The sequence below is a fragment of the Scylla paramamosain genome, chromosome 7 (assembly GCF_035594125.1).
Source record: "Scylla paramamosain isolate STU-SP2022 chromosome 7, ASM3559412v1, whole genome shotgun sequence".
NCBI lineage: Eukaryota > Metazoa > Arthropoda > Malacostraca > Decapoda > Portunidae > Scylla > Scylla paramamosain.
The window spans coordinates 30575150-30600707 of NC_087157.1; the positions used below are offsets into that span (position 1 = coordinate 30575150).

Genomic DNA, 25558 nt, shown 5'->3' on the forward strand with positions numbered 1-25558 from the left:
GAGGAAATAAGCGTGTTCAGCTTCCTCGGTCCGTTGGTCGTCTGTGTGTTATTGTGTCGCCCTGGTGATGGTGGTGACGAGCCACACGTGACTTATGAGGCGTGACTGACTGCCACCGTGTTAATGTTCCCGGCCACCCGTGCGTCCGTCCCCTTACTGTTCGGCTTGTCTTCCTCCTCTCCGCTCCCCTATGGTCATCCCCCTCACTGGCCTACTCTCTTTTCCGATAACTAATATGTTTTCTCCTCTTGACTGTTCTTTTCATTTAGCCACCCCCCCCTCTCTCTCTCTCTCTCTCTCTCTCTCTCTCTCTCTCTCTCTCTCTCTCTCTCTCTCTCTCTCTCTCTCTCTCGACGTGAAATTTCTGGCGAACGTGATATTTTTCTCCTGTATTTCGTTACGTTTGTGGTTAGAATGGTTTCACTTGCTGTTTTTTTTTTTTTTTTGTTAAAATGTCAATAATAAGAAATTAATAGCTGCCTCTATCTCGTCTGCTGAAGCGCCCTACGTACACTCACTATGTACACGTGCTCTATACACACGAGACATCAACATACAAACAAACACCTAAATTCTCCCTAAACTAAAAGAACGGGATACGCAGATCGCGTTTTCTTTTTCTCTCCCTCTTTTTCTTTTACACTTGTACTGTACATGATTAAGTGTACTGTAGTGAAATCGAAGTCTAACGAGGACCGAAAAAAGTAACTGCTGCTTGAAATAACTTGTAAACCCACTGTAATACCCACTCCAAATCGAAGGTTCACTCTTGTGCTCCCAACCTAACTGTACTTTTCATCCTTCAATCTTTCCACCCACAAACCTCTTTTTTCTCTCGCTTAATTCTCTTCTATAAACTTGCCTTCGTCACTCATGGATTCCCTGATATCACTACGTATACTTCTGGAGGGTGCTGTAGGGAGCCTGGCCGTGGGTAGAAAGTGGCGAGCGGGCGAACGAGAGACGAGTACGGCGCCAGGTGTAGCCAAGTAACCCACAGGCCGCCAGGTGCCTCACGTTAAGGGCATTTTCTCCTCTTCCATCACCTCATTATACTCTCCCCTAACACGCCTTGCCGCTGTGTGCACTAGTACCGCCTTGCTTTTCTCCTTCTCCTTATACAGCAAGCAATATAAATCTCCAGCCTCCCTTCACATGAAATATCTTCCTTGACACGCGATACGACATCTGCACAGTCCAACCTCATTCTTTCACACTGCTCGCTCTCTCTCTCTCTCTCTCTCTCTCTCTCTCTCTCTCTCTCTCTCTCTCTCTGATCAATAGACACGGGCTGCAGAGTTATTTTTTTACTCTTACCAATGCATCATAAGACCCCCAATAAAAGTCTCTCTCTCTCTCTCTCTCTCTCTCTCTCTCTCTCTCTCTCTCTCTCTCTCTCTCTCTCTCTCTCTCTCTCTCTCTCTCTCTCTCTCTCTCTCTCAGCACAACATTTCACCACCTTCACGCCCTCAGCCTCACCTCAGCCCACGTCAGTCATGCATACTTTTACATATATACAAGTTCCCGTTCTCTTAAACATATTTTCCCAAGAGCTTATGTGTATCTGCGTATTTGCCCGCGGTGCGCTATCTTGTTGACACATCTCATTTGATAATACTTTTACTCGTGGGGGGAGAAGCTAATGTCAACAAGAGGAGGAGGAGGAGAAGGAGGAGGAGGAGAGTTTTAAAAGATACATTCTCGCATCTTTTACTGTGTGCGAATGAAGATTGTTGGCATATATCGCTGGAATATGTCACTGTCAAAGGGGGTAATGAAGAGCGTACAGTATTTTCTAGCGATATATTTGATGCGTGAGAAATGTTATGTTTGTTAACGTCTTTTTTTTTCTATTTTCTATGAATTATTATTATTTTTTTTCTTTTTTTATCAAAGTGAAGATTGCTCAAGATGGCAGAGGAGGAGGAAGAGGAGGAGGAGGAGGAGATGAAGAGGGAAAGAAGGAAATGGACACGTGCTATGCCGCTTGGTAAATACGAGAGAGAGAGAGAGAGAGAGAGAGAGAGAGAGAGAGAGAGAGAGTTACTTGCATGTGATATAAACGTCACTGAACTTGACTGAAAAAGAGAAGCGGAATTACACAACAGCATGGTATGAAAGGGTCTTGTTTTCCCCTCATCTGTCCGCTGTATAGTCGTGGTGAATGTGATGGGGAAATTTATGTAAAAAAGCACAACGTAACTCTCTCTCTCTCTCTCTCTCTCTCTCTCTCTAAATACATTCCTTCCACTGTACTTCCTCCCGTTTTACTTTTTTTCTCTCTCTCTTCTTTCCGTCACACATTTTTCATCATAATGCGTCTTTGTGATTCTTTCTTCCTTCTTCCTGCTTCCTTCATTTTTCTTGTCTTCTGTCTTTTCCTGTCTGCTTATTTCCTTTTCCCCTCCTTAAGTTCAATTTTCCTGTGCCTCTTTTTTTTTTTTTAACTTCGTGTTCCATCATTCTTTCTTTTTCTCTACTATGCGTGTGTGTGTGTGTGTGTGTGTGTGTGTGTGTGTGTGTCTCCTTTGTCTCTGTACGTCGCTGAGCTCCTCTAATGGCGACTTTCCCTGTCTCACTGATGCTTATATTTCCTGGCATCACACGACACCGCGGCTTTCTTCTGCCTCCTCCTCCTCCTCCTCCTCCTCCTCCTCCTCCACCTCCTCCTCTTCCTCCTCCATGGGCAGATGTTGCTATTATTATTGTTAATGTTGTTGCTATCATTATCGTTAATGTTGTTGTCATGATTTCTACCATCAAAACAACAACAACGACACTGAAACCGACAACAACAACAACAACTACTACTACAATATTACTATACTGAATTATTTTGAGTACATCTCCTCCTTTAGGAAACAGCTGTTCTGCATTTAAGAGAATATGCATTGCAACGTTAGATCAGAAAACGGGAAGTAATGATAAATTTTCACAAGCTTCACTAAGAACATTCGAAAAACCGTCCTTTGTTTCGCTGGAGAAGTGGCACTTTCTTGTTATCTGTCTGTCTATCTACTTATCTTTTCTATTATTTATCTTCTTATAAAAGATATCGTAGTGGTCTTTTTACAGATCTATCCTTCTTTCCTCTTTCATCGTTTCTCCTTCCTTTCTTCCCTCACACTTTCCCTTCCCCCTTTTGTCTTCCTCCTTCCCTCACCCTCTCCCTCCTTCCCCATTCCCGTCCGCTCCAGAGGAGGCTAACGAGAGGCACATGACCTCATCTTCCTGAGGCGGGAAGACGAGGCAATACTTTTCTCCTCTTAGAAGTACACAATTTTACGGTTAGTCTCTCTCTCTCTCTCTCTCTCTCTCTCTCTCTCTCTCTCTCTCTCTCTCTCTCTCTCTCTCTCTCTCTCTCAGGAGGCCGATATCATGGTTGAGGTGAGGACAGGAATCAATCTCGCAAGCTTTCTACAGGAATCACTGTCATCGTGGGAATGACTCCATGACTGTAGCGAGTGTGATTTCGTGGCGTGAAGCGGGAAGGGAAAGGAGACTCTTTTTGCCGGTGGTGCTCATTTGTGTTCTTGTTGAGAGGGAAGAAACTTACGCTACCCTTTTTGTATCTTTATAATGTGAAAACAGCTCCCTTTTTAGGCAGGTAACACAGGCAGGTAACACATATGGCGTGGCTTTCCCCACTCACGAGCCTCCCGCGGCGCCACGCTGTGTTTGTCTTGCCACGAGCGACACAGGAACAGATGGGCTGCCTTCACCGCAGCGTTCATTGCTCAGACCCCTGTGTTATGAAAGGCTCCGGGCTCTCATTAGTACCATTTGTCAAACAGATGATTATTCAGATTCTAATCGTTGTTAAAGCCATCGTGAGTTTCTTCCCAGGAACAAATTAAAAAGCCTAGAGAAAGCTAGCTGAGGGAAGAAGATCGAGGGGAAGACAGAGTGAAATGTAGAGATTGACTTGAGGTAGAATTGCAGATGAGTCACACAGGAAGATGCAAAGGACGGAAACAACTAGGAGACTCTTACATGGGGCCAACCACTGACTCAAGGAAAACGACGAAAGAAGAAACCCTCAATAACTTTCATATCCACTGGAGCCTGTTAAAAATAGTCAAGGTAAGGCGCCCGCTCTTTATGCCTAGGAACCTTTTCACGCAATACCGCGAGATGTGCAGCACGAAGAAGAAGAGATGTGATTTTCTTTTCTTAGGAGACGCAGTGATAACAGTGACAGCTAAAGGGGAGGTTAAATGTGACAGCTTCCTGTTTTGTTGCTGGCTGCTTGGAAATGTGTGAAAGGTCTTAAGGTAACAACAACAATGAATATACATCACTTTATTAATCCACACGCGATGAAAATCTCTCTCTCTCTCTCTCTCTCTCTCTCTCTCTCTCTCTCTCTCTCTCTCTCTCTCTCTCTCTCTCTCTCTCTCTCTCTCTCTCTCTCTCTCTCTCTCTCTCTCTCTCTCTCTCATGACAGACAATGGTTGCCTCCCGATGGTTACTGACTGAAGTTATAATCAGGATCAACGAACATGTAGCGTTATGACAGACGGAGTAATATTCATACTATGCTGCCTTATTGAAGTAGCAGTGGTGGTGGTGGTAGTGGTAATAGTAGTAGTAGTAGCCATAGTAGCCATAGTAGTAGTAATAGTAGTAGTAGTAGTAGTAGCCATAGTAGTAGTTTGAAGTAGCAGTAGTAGTAGTAGTAGTGGTGGTAGTAACGGCTTTAACATCACGAGCAGTAGCAGTAGTAACGGCATCAACAATAGGAGCAGCAGTAGCAGGAATAGCAGTAGTAATAAACAATAATGCCGGAAGGATACAGCAGATGCGTAAGTATAATGTTATGGAGACATGATTACGAGGAACGCAGGAAGAGGATGCGACTGAAGAAGAGCGAGGGAAGTTGAAGGCGTGGGAAGGAAGGCGGAAGCGCAGAGGAGGGAATATGCTGTCTTTTTCCAGCTTGCTTTATATTGTGTTCTTTGGTTCTAACAATTTGAAAACTCCCTGTGAATAACAATCAAATGAAGATGGAGAAGGAGGAGCAGGAAGAGAACGAAGAGAGGAGAAGGGGAAGAAGAAGGTGGACGCGAAGAAGGAGAAAATAAAGGAGATGGAGAAGGAAGAGAAGGAGAAGATGAAGAAGAAAAAATGAAAAAGAAGGAAAACTACAAATCCAACAGCTACTACTACTACTACTACCACCACCACCACATCAAGCAACACTACTATAATTTCTCACGCGTACAATAGCTAAGCGTATCACCCATACACGCGTGGCTTACTAATCGCGGTGGTGGTGATGGTGGTGGTGATGATAATGATGGTGGTGGTGGTAATGGCTAGCGAGACGACTGTGTATGGGGAGAGAGAGAGAGAGATAATTGAAGAGTATTGCGATGGTGGTGAAAGTGGTGAAAGAGATGGTAGATTATGACGAGGGAGACAGAGAAGAGAGGAGTGGAAACTTTGGGGATGGTGCTGCTTGATTGTAATGGTGAGTGTAATGGTAATGATGAGTGTGATGGTGGTGGTGCAAATCACGAAGAAGGGAGCCTGGCGAAGTAATTTTAAAGTAATTTTAGAAATAACAGAGCACGCTATGGTCCAGAGAGAGAGAGAGAGAGAGAGAGAGAGAGAGAGAGGACAGGAGGAAGCAGTAGCGTGGGAGCCAGACAGGGGAAGTCTTGGTCAAGGTGGAGGATGAGGAGCGGAAGAAGGAAGGAAGGAAGGAAGGAAGAATAGCATGAGAGAGAGAGAGGGGGGGAAGGGAGAGTGAGACGCTCGCAAACACGTCGGGAAGCCGCGCCGAACCACTGCTATTACTATCACCACCACCACCACTGCCGTTGCCATGTAAATTTAGCTAACGAAGATGCCGTAAGAGATTGGCTGTCGCGGTCTGCAGCCATGGAAGTAAAGACACACACACACACACACACACACACACACAGTTGGCAAGACAAGGAATGACACAAATCTTCCTTCAGTCCCTCTGCACGTGAGGACAACCTGTCTTTATGTACGCAAATGAGGAACTAAGGGATTTGTTGATCTTTATGGTGCTGTTTGCGATAAGCTTCAATAACCTAATGCAAGAAACGTAAGAGAGCAAAAGCAATGGTGAAGGAAGAGGTGTAAGAGAGGAAGACGGCCGCGGCGCAGTTCTCTATTCGAATTTACGAGTGATAATAGGTAAACAAGCGTCAGATGATAAAGTTACAGCTTGTGCCGCACCTAAGCTCACCCAGTATAACACAAAGTCCCCTCCCTGCCTTCACAACATCACTTACTGTTAACCGGAACGGAGTAAATAAAGGATATAATTATAGTGAAGGGTTAACGACTGATGACTTCTAACCACAATGATAGTGAAAAATAATACCCCCACCTTAATCCTGTCTATCCGGTACCATTTTTTAAATATTTTTATTTGCCTTAGAATCAGATTATTTCGTGAAGTGTTACGACCGGTCCCGTACAAGGAGCGAATTGAGTCTAGTGTCGGTTTCAAAGTCTCGTAGTTTCTCACAATTCTGGCATACAATAAACATTTCCGGTAAGTTCCAAGAGGCCAACCTGACTATACGTAAGGGTTATGTGATCAACTGATGGCATCCAAACGAAAAGATGAACTCTTATCGTGGCAGTGAAAGGGAAAAATAAAATAGAAAGAAAGATATATAATAAAAATCTAAACAACCAACACACCGCCGGGAGGGTTACCGCACTCAGGCAGGGAGGGAGGGAAGGGAGGCGCCACTCAGCCGATGCTGTATTGGGTGCGCAAAGTTCATTCCTTTGTGAGGATTCACGGTAATGGAAGACAAAGGAAGAACAAACAGCAGCAGCACATGTTGGCCTTTAAGAGTCTGTTTCTTAAAGGTCCTGTTTCTGTATTGTTGAAACGGTGATGGCTGAGAGAGAGAGAGAGAGAGAGAGAGAGAGAGAGAGAGAGAGAGAGAGAGAGAGAGAGAGAGAGAGAGAGAGAGAGAGAGAGAGAGAGAGAGAGAGAGAGAGAGAGACTGTTGATTAACCGAAAAAAAAATGTGTGATTGATTTGTACCACTGGTGGACAAATATGAATAGAAAGGAGCCAAGTAAGGAGAGAAGATTGAATGATCGGTTTAAATACCAGTCAGGATGAGCAGATGGACAGAGGCATGCAAGGGAAGGCTCAACACACAGGGCTATGTATTCCACCAATCTTTTTATGGCGACTGTAAAAGGGAAAATATAAACCCACGCGAATAAACAGATATTAGACGTGCACGAGCCTGAGATGACAGACAGTGCAAACAGTAAGTCGCTTCTGAGACAACAGGGCGAGGCAGCTTAATCCCAACGTCCAACAGTCCGGAGGCGACAGAGAAAAACACAGCCCTTCCATTCCCCTCCCTCCCATGCCAGGGTCCACCCAGCACCAGCCTCCCGCTCTGGGGCAAACCCGAGACAATTTTTTTTTTTCTTCTTCTTCTTCTTCTTCTTCTTACGGACGTGTGTACCGTTGTAGCGGACCACGAGCAGCGACACCAGACAGGCTCTTTACCGTTTTTATTATGTAGGGAAAATTTAAGGCACAACATATGGTAATGTGCGCTCTCCAGCCCGCCCTTCACAGCGGAGCACTGAGTCCACTGTGACATCCATCCGGATTACCAGTTTCCTTCCTTGGGTTTTGGGAAGCTCACTGGACCACACAGCCTCTGCTTCCGTTCAGACTAACTGAAGACGTGGATTCGCGGGTAAACTCGTTAATTGATCTACGGCGTTTCGTATTATTACCGTGGAGACAGGAAGTGAAAACCGATTTATTGAAGGATAAAAAAATGTTAGAGGTTGATAATTTGTTTTAGGGTATTTCTACGATAAGTAGCAAACCGCTTTGGAACGATGAGAGAATGAAGAATGGTTATCTGAGTTTCTGCATATGGTGCAGAAACAGGAAGGCAGGTGATGTGCTGCTGTTATGAAAAAAAAAAAAAAAAAGCGCCTACTAGTCACTGCCTTATCCATCATAAATACGCATCTGCTAATGAGTGCAAGACAACGTGCCCCTCTTTAAATACATATTGATTTTTTCCTTCATGTGTTTTGCTCGATGTGTTGTGGCGATCATTGTCTACACCTCACACTTTCTTCGGGGGTGATGACTTTTACAGAAATGTGTGTAATAATAACTGTTAAAAAGAAGACTTATGGGCGAGAATGCCTGTGTTCTGTAAGAAGGCGACGCCTTTTAGAAGTTTACTTATCTTTTACAGATTCGTCTATTCTTATGTGACTACTCGCAATTTCCAGTTACTAAACCATAACCTTATCTAAACTCAAGTGACGACGAGTTTTATATTAATTTTGTACTGTCTTGTTTCCGTCGACTTTGATTTTTTCGCTGACTAATAAATATCGGACGACCTGGAGCGGCACGAATCCTCCACAGTTATTTCCATTACTGTGCTCTGGTTTCTCACCGCGAGGCTGGCCGCAATTAATTGTGTGAGTCACGGAGAGGAAGCGGCGGCGTGAGACAGCGAAGAGTACACACACTACAGGAGGTCCGGCTGACTGACCCATCTGCCCGCCTGCCTCACTAGCGGGATGGAAGGCGATAACGGGAAGACAGCGTCCCAATGTGTGCCTCCCGTACGTTACTTCCCTCACTCCATACACGCACACATACACGCACGCATGCAGTACTCCATTCAAGTTAACGTTCATGACTACTTTGCTGATGGATATTTGTCAGAGCCATCATGTGAACTTGATCCTTCATTGCAGGATGGGGCGGCGGATATGACCGAGTCGCTTGCCGACTAGCTAGATGAGATTGCGGTTTGGATTCAGTATGATATCTGGCCGAGGTTACTGGAAACCGAAGCGCTCAGAGAGCAACGCTATGACCTTGAGAACGTAGGGACACGTACACATAATGAGCCGTCATGGTGCTTTCCGTTCGTAGCAGCGGCACAAAACTGGCGCGCACCGCTAAGAGGACCCCGATAATCCCCCAAAGACAGGCCGGCCGCAGCTCATTCCCGGGAACTGTACATCACCACTGCTTACGTTTTTGTCTAACTGTTGATGTCCCCACGGAGACAAGCACTGGAAGGAGGGAGAGGAGGACGGGAGGAGCAGAATGGAATATGGAAAAGAGCGAAGATAGATGAGGGTGCAGAAAAGGGGCAAGAGGAAAGCAGGAGGTCGAAAAGGTGAGGCGGCGGCATGTAGCGGTCACGGGAGGGATCCGGGAGGAGGTAGGAGAAGGAGGGAAAGGTCGGAGAGAGTTTGTGCACGAATGGACAAAGAGGAAGAAAGACGGAGCACCCAAAACAGCTTAACTTTGAACCCCGACAAGTCAAGATGCAAGATAATCTACGTAACCATCTTCATCTTCCATCATTCCAAGCAACAATATTCCCACGCACAGAGAAAAAAAAAAAAATTCTTGAATGACGTGGCAGTCCTCATGAATACCATTGTTGTGTTAGAGCTGTTTACTTTTGTGCAGCGTTGAAAACTGTATGCTTGAATCGGTGTGACGAGCGAATGTGTGCATGTGTACTAAACTACGTAATATTTTCTTTACTTCAGAAAGCGTAGAGTTCATAGGTGAAAAGTGTTTGAAATTCCACAAAGACACCGCTAGCAGGGAAGGTTTAGGTGAGGGACACCTCCGGACACATTGCTGGGGAAACATACGTACATAAACACGAGCTAAATACACACCAAACACAAACTTCATTCATTAGCAGTGTATTGGTACTCGACCCAATATTCATAACGCCTCTGTCTCGCTTTCTCTGGAGAATATTAGTGTACGTATGGCAGAACACTGAAGGTTTGCAAATCAAGCCTGCTGGAGAGAGAGAGAGAGAGAGAGAGAGAGAGAGAGAGAGAGAGAGAGAGAGAGAGAGAGAGAGAGGAACTAAAATCCTGCCCTCAAATCCAAGTCAGACCACCAAGCCTCCACAAATTAACAAGAGACCATCCGACCATCCAGGCTTCCAAGGAAATTAATCTACAGGTACCTGAGACCCACACCCGCACCCAGCCTCTGCCAACAACAATAATAAAAAGAAAAAAAAGAAACGAGCCTGCTAACTCATCCTGCCGTCACAGTTATCATACGTGTTACTAGCGCGCCAGCCGGTGTGTGTGTGTGTGTGTGTGTGTGTGTGTGTGTGTGTGTGTGTGTGTGTGTGTGTGTGTCCTCCTCCGGGCGTAGCAAAAGAGGAGTGTAGGAGTGTGTGTGGGGAAAGTCAGCGCAGCACGTGTGGGGGCGGCGTTGAGGAGGGTATGCCAGGAGAAAGTCTGTGCGTATGTTTGTGGGGCCTTTGTGCTAATGGAGGACAAAGGTAAAGGTGAGGCGGTCCTTAATAACTATCATTCATACTTCTCTCTCTCTCTCTCTCTCTCTCTCTCTCTCTCTCTCTCTCTCTCTCTCTCTCTCCTCTCCTTTCCGAATCAAATTATATTGCCTCTATAAAACCGTTAGTTTGAATACGCAACATTAACAAAAATTGCTGCTGCTACTACTAATACTACTACTACTAAGTACTATTACTACAACTACTACTACGTACATCACAACAAAAGAACACATACAAAACAACAAATATCTTCATATTGATTCTGAACAGCTTTTCTAGTAGTAGTAGTAGTAGTAGTAGTAGTAGTAGTAGTAGTAGCAGCAGCAGCAGTAGTAGTAGTGGCAGCAGTAGTATTTTTTTTTTCTTTCGTTCTCTTCCCCATCCGGCTTCTCAGATGACGTGACCTCTCCCCCCTTACAGGCCGGCGGGGGTAATGGGACGTAGCCGGGGGTCACTGGTCGAGGTTCTTCACACACAAACAAACAGGGAAGTGAGTAGGTCACGAGGTGCTTAGGAACATACCTGCGTACCTGCGTACCTGTGTGTGTGTGTGTGTGTGTGTGTGTGTGTGTGTGTGTGTGTGTGTGTGTGTGTGTGTGTGTGTGTGTGTGTGTGTGTGTGTGTGTGTGTGTACTTATTTAATTATCTGAATGCATTAAAAACTATAAGATACCGTACACACACACACACACACACACACACACACCACGCCCTGCCAGTCAGTATTCATATGACCAGGGCACTCCTTTAAGTTACGTAAGTGGGCCGGCCAGTGTGAGAGCAGCGGGTGGGTGCTGCCGTAAAACGAAAGCAACACGTGTCCGGTCTTCGAAATGAGCGCCAGTGCATCCCTTGTGGTGAGGGCAATGGTCTGGCAGCTCTCCCCAAGGCCGGTTCACACCAACACTGCCCCCGTGTCTCTTCCGTAAGAGGATATCGAAAGGGACGGAGCGTGGCGTCTGGAAACCTTCCTCTGTATTTCTCTCCCCATTGCTAACGAAGGTTTCAGCAGTCTGGTATGTAGGTACACGCATTAGGTAGAAATTCATGGTTCATATTTTTCTAAGTGGAGTTTTTATCGTTTATATTAATCAAGTGGTAGTGAAGGAATTATTTAAGATTTACGAAAATAAGGGTGACCGGAGTCGCTTAGATAAAATGCATAATCACTGTACACTTTCTGGCTAATGTGTCTCAGAGCAGCCTAAGCACCCTCTGCATGTCTTGAAGGAGGCGAGTGTTAGGAAAACTATCAAAGAACTGCCGCAAATACGGATCTGCATAAACTTTTCTTCAGCTCGGTTGCTGCAGGATCACATGTTCTACTCATTGTTGCATCTCTAGAAAAATTACAACTTCAGTAAATTTTTTTTTTTTTATAAACAGTGTTTCTAAAGTAGCTGTTTGTTTTTTTAACTTTTTTTTCACTGCACAGTCGTCCTGGGGAGAGCCGCACCTGTTGCAGATGGAGCAGGTCGTTCCTCGCGGAAGCTCTTAGTGTCCATTCACCCTGTAATTACAGGTAAACGATCTGCTATACGAAACTATCGAGGACCATCACAAAAAGACGTAAAGACCCTTCAAGAATTAAAGTTGTATTGACTTCCTGTTACACACACACACACACACACAAACACACACACACACACACACAGCAAAACTTCTTTTCCCTCGTGGTCATTACAAGCTCCTTCCCGCCCTTCCCTCCTCCCGTTCCTTCTTCCTCCCGCCCCCACCTCAACCTCAAGGATGACCACACGGGCGTGACGCAGACGGGCGGCGAGAACAACAGATCAAATTTTATGCGTGAGCCGCCGCGTGGTGGGAATTGCACAAGAGGAAAAAGGGAGCAGAAGAACGAACGGTGCTGCGGCAGAGTTGTCACGAAGGTAGGGGTGTGTGTGTGTGTGTGTGTGTGTGTGTGGTGATTTATAACCTGGAAAGTGTGTGTGGTTCCATGAAAGTTCTCGAGATTGATGGATGGATGAATCAGCGATAAACACAGTGGTAGGCATGAAGAGCACGCGCACGCACGCACGCACGCACGCACGCACGCACACACACACACACACACACACACACACACACACACACTTTACAACGTTCCAGCAATACTAAAGCAACCACTCAAGTACACATGGAAAAAAAATATTCCCCATAGTTAAATACCTTATTTTTGATATAGAAGTTAAAGTTATCAGTGTCATCCTCATCCCTCCCCTCTCCCCCCATCTCTCTCTCTCTCTCTCTCTCTCTCTCTCTCTCTCTCTCTCTCTCTCTCTCTCTCTCTCTCTCTCTCTCTCTCAAGGACAATGTCTGTTGGGCCAATTAACCAATCTCTCCTACCACCGGGGTCAGAGAGAGAGAGAGAGAGAGAGGACGGACGAATCCCAGTACACCGTTCAGTATGTGCATCACGAAGCCTCGGATGCAAAATCGAGGCCACATATGAACCGCACCGCAGCGTGTCACCGAAAGAGCGGCGCGGGTGTAAAGATATTAGGGTCCATATTCAAAGACGCCTTGCTCTCTCTTCATGACTATTTTCAAAGGCCACAGAGATGATCAGCCAGGTTCTTAAGAGAGTTCCTCCCGTTAATAATGTAGAAATCTTGTTATCTGTCACTAGAACCATAAAGACACCCTTGAAAACCTGTGCAACTTCACTTCACGCAGTGCGGATAAGAAGGTTTCAGAATATGATCCTAACTTTCCAACCGGGGCTTATAAAGTAAATCTAGGTAAGTCGCAGTTGAAAGCGCATTGTGGATAGAATGCAATCTCTTTTTTTTAACCTTTGTGGTGAACATCATGTGGTATTAGATAGCATATAATAGGGACAGGGTTAAGTCGATTATTTAACGCTTTTGTTGCAATGGCATGTGGTATTGGATCGCATATAACAGGAACACGGTTTAAGTCGATTTTTTAACGCTTTTGTTGTAATGATAGTCCTTTGTTATTTTCATCGCCCAATAAGGAAAAAATGTTGGTATGGACAAACAATAGATATAAAAAATAGTATGTTGATTTTGTTTTCTGCAGAGCTTTTAAGAAATTATAATAAAAAAAAATTTAAATGGTGTAAAAGATGGTGAAAAAGACTGTCCAATAGCGTAAAGGTAATGTCCAATAGCGTAAAGGTAATGTCCAATAGCGTAAAGGTAATGTCCAATAGCGTAAAGGTAAAAACTATAATTTGTGACAATTAGTTAACGGTTCTAATTACGAGTATATTTACATATTTCGAAATATTTCCAGTTTCACTTGCATCAAGTTAACTTAACATATATTATATTACGTTTGTAGATTTTCTCGTAACTGGACAGTACATATTTCAGGCTCTCAAAATACCAAACAAGCTCACGTATTACATTTTAATCTGCCTTCTGAGTGACTTTACTGTTATCTACAGCTTATTTCCAAACTTGTGCAATTACCACTCGTTAGTCGTAACCAGAACAAAGTAAATGTAGATACAACTGTAGTGGATGAGTGACTAGTGACCATTCTTAACCCTTTCATTACACAACATTGAGATCTTCATATTATCCAGACTCATTCACGCCGTGATTCTGAAGTGTATAATGGCCGTATATTTTTGGTATATATTGAAATGGCTACCTATAAATGAAAGAGGAGTGGATGACATGACGGCAAGCTCTTCCAGAGTCCTGAACTGGATTGCATAAATGTGATCCACATGAGTAGTAGGGCCTTTTTTTAAACAGTGGGCCTTTTCTTTCGCTTTGTTGTCCTTGGTCGTTGCGTCTTTTGTTTAAAAAAAAAAAAAAAAGCTGGAGACATTCGGTGTAGAGCACAATCGTTGCTCCAGGAAAGGTGGAATGAACATCCTATTTATGGAAACTCGAAAGGAAGTACTTCACGCTTAAGTCATGTTTATGCGAACCAGCACTTTTGTGACACACTAGTCCTTGATGGAAGAAGACGCACCGGTGGAGGACAATCATGCTGTGGTGAATGTGGATGGATGAGGGAGCCTTCAACACTTGCCCGTGTTGAAGGCATGACTAGCAAAGGCATTAAGCAAATCATCTTTACAAAATCATCTTTACAATCACCGAGAAATGGAAAGTCAAATAGAAAAGGACTTGTTTTTAAAAGCGTCAGGTGAAGGCGAGTTACTTGTTGATCGCTTACTTTTCGTTAGTGATCATATATGTGGTTCTGTGCTTCTCTCTGCCCCCAGCGTCTGAGCCTCACGTGGGCCGCGCCTCCAGTGACCTCATCAATCACCAAAATCACCTCTCTTAAGTTCCACCACAGCCTTTCAAGGGAAAGGATGAAAAACTTGATGAGCGCCACCGGTTCCTTTCCGCGGCCTTGATTCGAACCCTGACTGATGGTTGGTGAGTATCAGTGCTGCCCACACCTCACTTCACCGCAGACAAAATGTAAACACCTCATACTTAATGCAACACTGAGCTGTAGTTGAGCAATGTCACACACACACACACACACACATAGCAAATACCTAAACGAGAGGCTCCGCACCAATAACATTCACCACCAGCCCCTCCATCCTTCCCTGTGCCTCCCCCACCCGCTCTGTCCCCCCCGGTAGGCAGCGCGAGGTGTGGCCCCAGGCTGCTAACGGAGAGGCAGTGGGATAACGGCCCCACCGCCCCGCCACTCACCACGACTCACGCACACCATTCAGTCTCCTTTAATAATCAGTTTCATCTTTCGTCATCCTCGCCTGGTGGTTTAGCCCTCTGCCCTCCTGCGCTCCGCCTCCCTCGCTCCTCTCCGCCGCGGGGGAACATTGCGTAACAGTACCGCCATGCTTGGGTTGCTGAGGAAAGCGGGAACACGTGCCACGATTACACCCTATTCTTTTTTCTTTTTCTTTTTTTCTGATTTTCGAGGCTTCTGTTGCTGCTGCTGCTACTGCTGGTGCTACTACTGCTGCTACTACTACTACTACTACTGAATATGAAAGAACAACAGGGAAAAATACAAAAAAAAAATAGTAAAAGGGAAAAATAGTCATGGGAAAAATAACAAAATCTATATCTACTTCTTTCCATGTCTTTTTCTTCTTTATTTTTCTCCAATTTCAGAAATCCCAACATCTTCAGCAACAATTTTCCTGTGACGTACACTTCTAAGCTCGTGTTAATTTTCCTCCCGAGTACAGAGACAGACTCCAAGACCAGCCTAGCAGAGACACACTAAGGTAGCGTCGCAATTTACCGCCACACTGGAGCAAGAGCAGGAGTAGGATGGAGAGAACGGACTGCGCTCAGTGCGATAAACTAGTCAGTGAAAGATGTGTCTCCCTGCACCGGCAGTCGTATGTCAACTTGGCACTCACAGCGGATAACATATTGGCAGGAAGGGACAGGAGAAGAGGGAGTGGCTGAGACAGGAGATGGAAGGGGGATAGGGGGAGACCAAAGCTGCTGTGTACTAGAGAGAGAGAGAGAGAGAGAGAGAGAGAGAGAGAGAGAGAGAGAGAGCATTCATCGTCACGCGCAGGGCGCCCAAGATAGCTGGGTTCCCCAGTGGCCCAGTCAGCAACGCCGTGTGAACTGGAGCCTCATCAGGGAGGGAACAGCACTGGGCTCTCAGCAAAGGCAAAGAGGCGCCAGGTGAACTCTCACGCAGTAAGAAGCCACGGTAACGCCCATATGCTTGAATGATGTGGCTTCTAATGAGGACTACTTTCAAAGGCCACAGGAATGCTTTGTGAAACTTTCACGAGTGTTTTTCCCCACTGATGATACAGAATCCTTGCCAGTTACACTATCCCTGGAATCATGAATACACATTGAAAAAAATGTGAAAAACTCCACTAAAGCTTATCAAAAGTACTCGAGATAAGACGCTAAAAGGAAGAGGTAGAGAACCTGTTTGAACGCTATTATGCAAGACAAAATCCAGCTTTTGTTACTGAAAGGAAGCTTGAATCACGGTCTACTTAAAGAATAGCACCACCAAAAGCACCAGAAATACAGAAATACGCGTTCTTTTAAATCTTTGACTAAAGCTTTAAAAAATTAAATATATTGTATACAAGATTTAGACCTCCAGGCGTCGTAAAGGAAATGTTTTTTGTTCAGAATTTAATACCAGGTATATTTCTTTTTTCTTTGTTCTTCAGTGATTCGCTCCAGTCCGAGGAAATCTGTGTTGTCTAACCCAGCCGTGTGTGCACAGTGGGAAGATATCGCTCTTTTTTCCGCTCATCATCTTTAAAACGATCGTTCTTTTTTATAGGGTTCAATGTCTTCCTCCTTCCCGATTTTTATTTATTTATTTGTTAACTCATCTACTTATTTTTACACACTAGGCCAACCGTTGAGTGCTCAATACTCTTTACTGAAATAAAAAAAAAAATCATCTGAATGCTGGTGGATCCCTAGAGTCACCAATAATTGTACTGCTTTTATATCTCGCATCCTTGATCGGAGAGTGCGCGGTACAGAACAACCTTTGGGAAGTTCGTGACCTGCCCGCCAAAGACTCTTCACTCGGAGTACACAGTGCTAATGATGCCCTGCACCCAATGACTCCAAGCTCATGGGGCTTCATCAGGATTCATGAAGTTCTGTATGGTGATAATGACAGTAGTGGTTTGTCTATATTCCTGGTACGTGGTATTTGCATGAAACACTGAGACGATGACGAATGATGATTGCTTGGTACTGCTCAAGGTTAGGCATGTTATCGCTGGCACTACCAATGGGAACACTGCCTTGCAATAGGTACAGTAACATTAGGGAGATATCGCGAGCATAATTTGATCAAGTTAAATTCCTGTATAAGAAAAAAAAAAATCCTTAAGAAACCATGTTAGATGTGCCAAGCGTGTTTACATGCATGACGAGAAGAACGAGAATGTGCCAGCTGCTGGACAGTCAACCTGGTGTATACAGTGTGTACCGCTCATGATATTTAATATAATTAGATTTAAGTAGATCACACAGCAAGACACGCTGGTGTTTAGAAAGGGAAACAGCTGGCTCGGCATATCCATGCGCCACTGTTGGTGAGGTGGTGTAATTAATGGACGCCGTGAGCTGTTAACCCAGAATGGCACAACTTGGATTTTCTCAACAGCTGGTTAACATAAACATGCGATACAGAAACAATCTGATGCAATCTAGAAGGACTGTACAGAACACAATATTAAAACCAACACGTGACTTTCAAAATTATTGTTCCATAAATTTGTTTGCATAATGTGAAGGATAATGATGATAACGTGATTGGCAGTATTGCCAGCCATTGGTCTGCCATATATATATATATATATATATATATATATATATATATATATATATATATATATATATATATATATATATATATATATATATATATATATATATATATATATATATATATATATATATATATATATATATATATATATTTTTTTTTAAGCAGCATATTGAAACAGCAGACCAAGGAGACTGAAAACATACTATGAATTCTGATGAAGAAAAATTATCAAGCGACTCGACATAAGCTTTGTAGCGCTGCCCATTTTTCCTCGACGTTACCTATCCGTTACCTACTTTCGCCACGACCAGGAATATGCCCGTGATACACATCACTCACAACTACAATACTGGCATTTGTATCATGGTCATCGCTATTACGCTGGATCATGATTACGGTCCTTTACCTATTTGTTCTGTCAGTTTGTTCACGTGTACTTATTTGTCTCCTTGCTTCATTGCCTACTTGTATCTACCCCTCAGTCAGTCAACCTGCTATTGAGATTTGGGTGAAGAAACGGCGGAAGCACAAGAATGGGAGCGATTATGTCTGCGAGCGGTCAGTAAAAAAGCTTGGTGTGGTTTTCGCTGTAGCACTCACCCATCACTAGCGGCAGGCTTGAAAAAGAAAAAAATAGCAGATACTACCAATAATTCCGCATGAAAGTTTCCCTCTCACCGTCTCTTGAGGCCAACAGTGTCCCTCCTCGCCACACCCTCGACACTTTCCATGGGAGCGCCAACAACGCCAGAGGGTATCGGTTAAGTCACCCTGGCCGCCGCCTCTCCTCGTCCCCTTAACTTACCACAGTTGCGTCGCTCCAAAATTCGACCCATAATTCCTTTAATTCCTCTTTGTAATTCCACCAGTCATACGTATTGCTCTATAACTCTGTTAGTCTTACTCACAACTCCATTACTCACTTAAATCCATCACTCACATTAACTCCAACGCTCCTCATCACAGTTCCACCATCTTCACCTACAGCCACCTCTTCCTGTAACTCCAACAGGTCTGTTCCAAACTCCATTACTCTCACTCACAGGTAAATCCATCGTTCTCACCTGTAGCTTCACCATGCTTGCCAGCACTACCATTACCGCCACCGTCAGCTATTGCCGTAACCGGATGGCGCGACGCATGCGTATTTCAGCAACAAGGTAAAATAATCGGCTTGAAGGGAAAGTCTGTGCATCAAGTTGCGCTTTAAGAAGGAAGCGACGGGAAACTTTCACGTGATGATAATGATGGCAACTAGAGAGAGGAAAAAGGAAAAAAGGGAAAGCTATCAAAATAAACTTCCTGTCTTTTCTCGTGCGCCCAGTCTTTATTCTTTTGTTTCTTTCTCTCCATGTTTACAGAGCATCGCCTCGCTGGTCACAACGACAACTCCATCTACATGGAGAAGCGAGAAGCCTTGCGTGAGTCTCGGTGAGTGGATGGGTGAATGGGAGAGGTGAGTGTGGAGGGGGAAGGCAAGAGGGTGCGTGAGTAGCAGTAGAAGGAACGGAAACAGAGGAAGACGACCACACACCACCACCACACGTCACCACCCGCAGCGTCTCGCCTCGGTGACGCTCTAGGCCATGTTTGAACACTGCCGGTGAGAAGCTTCCTGACGACCACTGAGAACAAGACTTGCGTCACGCACACGTCCGCCCTTGCTTCAGGAGGCGCCTTGTCTTTACCCTTTAACAGCTGGTGACTGGCTGACAACCATCACTTCGGGAAACGGGAAACGCTAATGTTACTTCAATATTATCCAAGGGTATTACGGAAATAATCTTAGCCTACTAGTTTCCAGGCAGTGGATATTTATTTCTGGGCAAAAATATTCTTCTTTTTATCATGATCCACACAAGGACGTTAGCAATGAAATTAATTAACTGAATTAATCTAAACCTAACCTAATCTAACCTGTTCTCGCCCTAAGATGGAAATGCTAATGTTATTTCAATATTATCCATTACTGCCATGCTCTAAACTTGCACCGCAACATTTTACTAACCTAAAGAAACAGCCAAACCAGTGAGAGCATTACGTACACACAACACAGCTCAGGAAAGTGAGAGCATTACGTACACACTACACAGCTCAGCATCGTGACAGTGAAATGTCAAGTTTAATGATGCTCGTGTTACGTTTTCTTCGCTTCTTTACTTGGTATGTGTTGGGTGAGTTCACTGCAATCGGTTTGTCTATTATGGGCTGATGTGTGAAGGCTGCAGGGGTTTTGCTCGCGAAGGGATTAGACCGCGTAATATGGGTTTATTATCTTGCTTCACCCTTTCACTCATACACCGTGTCATGGTTACTGTCGGCGAGGAAGAGAAAGGGTAAGTCATTGTTGCGCCACTATCAGGAGCTTTGTAACACCTCCAAAATTAGTGTGATCATTGTAGTAAGGTTCAGGTAGCGTTGGTGTTTTGTTATTGTCGTTATTGTTGATGTTACAATACAATGGTTCGTTTCTGTGACAGGGACCTCTTCCTCTGTCGTTCCATTTCTTGTCACCGTTCCTTGTTATTTACCAATACTGTGCTTCTCACGATTAAAATACATTGGAGAAAAGCAGTTGAGGGAGAAAGATCGATGGGAAGACGAAGTGAGATTGAGGGATGGAATTGCATTAGGACTGTGAAGGATGGAAGTCACACAGGAAGATGCAAGGGACAGAAAGAACTAGGAGACTCGTACATGGCGCCAATCCCTGACTCTAGGGAAACCGCGAAAGGAGAAGAAAAGTGTTTCTCACTGCTTTGCTCACTCCCTCCACTTGTCAGGGGAGTGCCGCGAAGTGCCCAGTGAGTGTTGTTTACTTCCAGCACTGGATTAATGAATACACAAGGAGCCCCTCCCCACCCTCACCCAGGTACTCAGTCTGTGGTCACCGGGAAGGTTTTGAAGCGACTCGGCGGACAGACAGCGGACGGTCACGGTAGACTTCCGGTATCGAGCAACAGACCACAAGGAGGCTATGATGATGGGCTGCAGTATAGATGCGGACCTGAGGCTTCACGAAACATTTCTAAGATGGCTGAGACTTTCGATGAGGTAAAAGAAAATGAAAATGACCCGAGAAGACGGAAGTCATCACACCTGTTAAGAATGATTGGGTAATACATTATGTTTTCAGTGTATACTTTCCGGTCATTTAGGCAGTCCGGGCCGCACGAGACACATCCAGCAGGTTTTTTTCAGGAAAGAACTTGCAAAACCAGGTAAAAATATAGCAAAATTTTAAAGAAAATATGCAAAACCAGGTAAAAATAGCAAAATTTGAAAGAAAACATACAATTTGATGGTAATGTAGGCTTAATTAACATAGAAATAAAATCTAAATTACACATTTTCGTGCCACGTCTTACAAATACGTCATGAGTAAGGCACACCAGTGTCACATCATAACACTGATGACTGACTGATACCTAGGAGTAAGGTGAGAACAGACAGTGCTTGCAACTGTTGGCCAACGTTTCTCGGTGCTCTACTACTGACACCACCACTAGTACTACTACTACTGCTATCACCACCACCACCATCACTACCACTACCGTACTATCATTACTACCACAACCACTACCGTATTATTATCACTACTACTACTACTACTACTACTATAACAACAACAAACAACAATAATAATAGTTAAAAAATCAAATACAGTCCAATACAGGCGTTTCTACTGCACAATAAAAATACTACATTCTCTCTCTCTCTCTCTCTCTCTCTCTCTCTCTCTCTCTCTCTCTCTCTCTCTCTCTCTCTCTCTCTCGTGACCCCAGCCGACCACAACAACGCTGATGCCCCGAGCTAGACGCGCAGCACACCTTCACGAATCTCCAACCTCATCATCGTCTCCTCCTCCTCCTCCTCCTCCTCCTCCTCCTCCTCCTCCTCCTCCTCCTCCTCCTCCTCCATTCTCTCATCTAGCCTCTTCCCTCACACTGCCCTCCAGTAACCTTCCTTATTATATACTGTAGTACCCCCTTTCACCTTCTCCCTCTGTTCCTATATAGCAATCTCCTCCTCCTCCTCCTCCTGGTGATGTCAGAGGCACAAGCAGCTGTCCATTGTTGCGAGGGAGAGAGGAAAGAGGAAAACATTAAACTCTCTCTCTCTCTCTCTCTCTCTCTCTCTCTCTCTCTCTCTCTCTCTCTCTCTCTCTCTCTCTCTCTCTCTCTGAAGAATAAGGTAAGAATGGCGAGGTATCTCTGCACTTCACCACATCTCAGTCCCCTGCTGGTGATTGTTTTTCCTGATGTCAACTAAGAATTTGACCCGACCTTGTGTTCCTTTCTGCTGCCCATATTCTGAAACACTTCTGGCCACACCTCTGCTACATTCTAAAGCCTCTGGTTGAAGTGAGAAGGGTTCTTATTTTCATGCTTCTGGTGAGAGATTAACAAGCTTTCTACATTATTAACAGGAGAAACACTCTTGAGTACCCGGCTAACCATTTATTCCTGTGGCCTTTGAAAATAGTCGTGGTGAGAGAGAGAGAGAGAGAGAGAGAGAGAGAGAGAGAGAGAGACCAAAGTGTTTCTAAATACGGGCCACAATGCCGTGTGTGGTACGTGAGTGTGGTGGTGGTGAATGCTTAAAATGCGGTAGGTTATGTCTGCTTAGGTACTGTATGCGTGTGTGTGTGTGTGTGTGTACAATGGTGAGAAAGAATAAGGAATGGGTGGAGGGACGAAGGGGAGGAGCAAGAAGAACAAGAACAAGAACAAGAAGAAGGAAGAAAGAAAGAAAGATGGAAAGAAAAGAGTAGAGAAAAGAAAAAGAGAAAAGAAAAGAAAAAAAACAGAAAAAAAGGAAAGAAGTAAGGAAAGAAGGAGGTACAAAGGAATGAAGAAAGAGGGAAAGACGGGAAAGGAAATAAAGAAAAAAGGGAATGGATAAAGAAGAAAAATGTAAAGAGAGAAAGAGGTGGAGGAAGAGGAAGAGAGAGGAGGAAGATTAGGAAAGTAAGTTTAGGAGAAAGGGATGGTGGGTTGAAATCAAATGATACGACATGGACACGAACCACACCCACCACCACCACCACCGCCACGACACCAGCTCCTCGCCACCACTCATCCACCACCACCGCCACGACACCAGCTCCTCGCCACCACTCATCCACCACCACCGCCACGACACCAGCTCCTCGCCACCACTCATCCACCACCACCACCACCACCTCATTCCAGCAAATATTTTTCCCCCGAAAGAAAAGAGAACAGCACCAGGAACAAAGGAACTGGATGCGTGATTTGCTACGTCAGTGTGTTGTTACTTCATGATAGTGAGGAGGAGGATGAGAAGGAGGATAGTGTGTACTAATATTGCTGCTGCTGCTGCTGCTGCTGCTACTAGTACTACTACTACTACTACACTAAGAACAACGACGATAACGACAACAACAATGAAGATAATACGCGAAACCACCTCACTGCATGAACCAGTTAGAATGACCGTACAGTTTTTGACGTAAAGGAGGAGGAAGAGGAGGGCCAGCAGGAAGCGCCTCTTTCACGTTGCAACCTTACTTCCCTCCCGCCAACGCTCCCCACCAAACATTCCTCCTCAGCACAACTTTTTGCTTATCTTCACCACCTGGCAGCATCTTTCCTCCCCCCACGCGTGTACATCGACCACCAAATTCATGTTCGTTCCGCGTGTTGGTAGCGAGCGTGCCCGTGTGAGGAACTTGACAAGCTCGTTTCGGGGTGACTGCATTTTGTCACGAGGATTCACTGAAAGCGGCGATGAAGGTGGGAAACTTAATTGATAATGTATTGATCAGAGGATAAGGCTCTGGAAAACTTTTGCTCGCTAATGGAATTTCCTAAGAGCTTCCAACGTGTGTTCTCTGGTTCCCTCAGGACGCATTGAGGTGCAGGCAGCGGTCAAGACACACGCGGTTAGTCACCTCACTCTCCTCTCTGGACACTCTTCTCTCCTCCTCCTCCGTAAACAAACTCCCATCTTTTTCCTCTTCATCCTCGTCGTCCCATCCTACACCTCTTCCTACTCCTTACTTGTGTGCGGTGATGCCCTCCTCACACGCAAGCAGGGAGGTTCAAACACAGCGGGGGAGGAACACTTCCTCTTCGGGAGGATAAATGCCAGGTCTGGCCCTGCAGCCTTCCATCACGGGACGCCTGCATAACGGAGCACACGGGCTGACACGTCTGTATTTCAGTGCTGATGTACTCTCTTCCGAGGAACGTGACTCAGGTTGTGCTTTATTCCACAAAATATTTTCATAATTCTTTTAATATCATCCGGAAGTAATGAAAGCCACAATCTTCACAGATCATTACGCTCCTGAAGCGTTTTTCAGTGGGAACATTTTCAGAAACTAGGCTATGATTACATAATATAATATATATATATATATATATATATATATATATATATATATATATATATATATATATATATATATATATATATATATATATATATATATATATATATATATATATATATAATGTGTGTGTTTGTGTGTGTGTGTGTGTGTGTGTGTTACAGGGAATCTCTGTAATCAGCTATTTTATGACAATAACAATTATGTTAACAGCCTTATTTCTCAAATTATTACTTGATACTGATAAAGTTTAGGTTACGTTTGGATATATTTGCATATTTTTATGTATTTCTGAGTCATACATGACTGACTGAACAAAATGAATCGACAATAAAGTAAGTTAACCAAACGTAACCCAAACTATACCAGTAAAGTGTAACAAATTCAGAAATATGGTCATTTATTTTTTTCACGAAATCACTTGAGATTTCGTGAAATCCCTGACTTACACATATTTCCTGTAACACACACACACACACACACACACACACACACACACACACACACACACACACACACACACCTGTGCAAGACTCCATTGTTCGGTGGAAATCCAGTTATTCCCTCCTACAAGTTCAAGTCGCCGTCCACTGACCAATATTTTTTTCGGTGGCATTACGCCTCAACACTGTCTGGGCCGTGTTACCCACGAGTTGCTGCGTCACTGCTAATACTGGCATAAACTCCTTAGTGCTCCAAGGGTCTCGCGTGGCTGGCCCCTGGGAGTGAAGACCTAATTATGCAAGGGCTACGGTGTCAGTGGGCCGCAGGAAGCTTTGACCGAAACAATATACAACATGTAACAAAAATTTCAAAGCTACACTATCAGATGGGAAAAAGGCGCTCTCTCTCTCTCTCTCTCTCTCTCTCTCTCTCTCTCTCTCTCTCTCTCTCTCTCTCTCTCTCTCTCTCCAAGCATGGTACTTCAGTAACAAGCGCTAAGTTTACTAATATTTATATTTCGTGCATTCAGTTACTCATCTTTACTGTAATATTTCCGTAATATTATTTGTCATTTTTTTCATAAAAATGGCAATAGTAGTAATAGTTGCAGCAGCAGCAGTTACTACTACTACTACTACTACTACCACCACCACCACCACCATTACTACTACTAAAACTTATATTCGACTGGCCCCATAATATACATAAGACAGGATTGGTACAGGTAATAGCATTTGCAGCTATACTGAGTGCACAGTTTGAGTTACTGTGGCTCAAGGTAAAATAAATGTTCAGTACATGCTCTTAAGCTTGTCATATAAAAAAATGCTTAATACTTGGACTCGTATTCCAAACACTTGAGAATGTCACAGTTACTTAAAAGCACACAAATTTCCGGGATTGCGCCCACAAACAATCCCCGCAATGAACAGGATTATGGAGTGTGGTGTCCGGGAGAGATGGGGGAGGGCAGTAAAGGGACAACGAGGGGACAACGTGGCCAGATGACTAAAGAACGTAACAACATACAAAGAAAAAGGTTCAGCACATGAGCCTCCCTCTGCTCCGCGTTCCACTCGTCAAAATAGCCAGTTCATCATGCCTCGGCAAGTGAAATGCACAGTCCACCAGTATTCTATATGGAAGCGTTCATGAGCAT

The 25558-nt window shown here is 44.4% G+C and overlaps 1 protein-coding gene and 1 long non-coding RNA gene across 3 annotated transcripts in view; one reads left to right on the top strand and one right to left on the bottom strand.

Annotated features, from left to right (window-relative positions):
- Positions 1 to 25558, bottom strand: part of LOC135102345 (prolyl 4-hydroxylase subunit alpha-1-like) — a 51582-nt gene that overhangs the window by 25098 nt on the left and 926 nt on the right. The window contains exon 1 of one of the 2 annotated variants that reach the window (XM_064007440.1): positions 24479 to 24586. The exons of the other annotated variant lie outside the window; for it this stretch is intronic. Coding sequence (XP_063863510.1) covers positions 24479 to 24571 — 93 coding nt within the window. The 5' untranslated portion in view covers positions 24572 to 24586. Of the gene's footprint in view, positions 1 to 24478; positions 24587 to 25558 lie in introns of those variants that run through there. 2 annotated transcript variants of the gene reach the window in all.
- Positions 7078 to 9570, top strand: LOC135101844 (uncharacterized). Its single transcript, XR_010269399.1, has 2 exons — positions 7078 to 8619; positions 8755 to 9570. It is a non-coding gene; the product is annotated as an uncharacterized LOC135101844 (long non-coding RNA).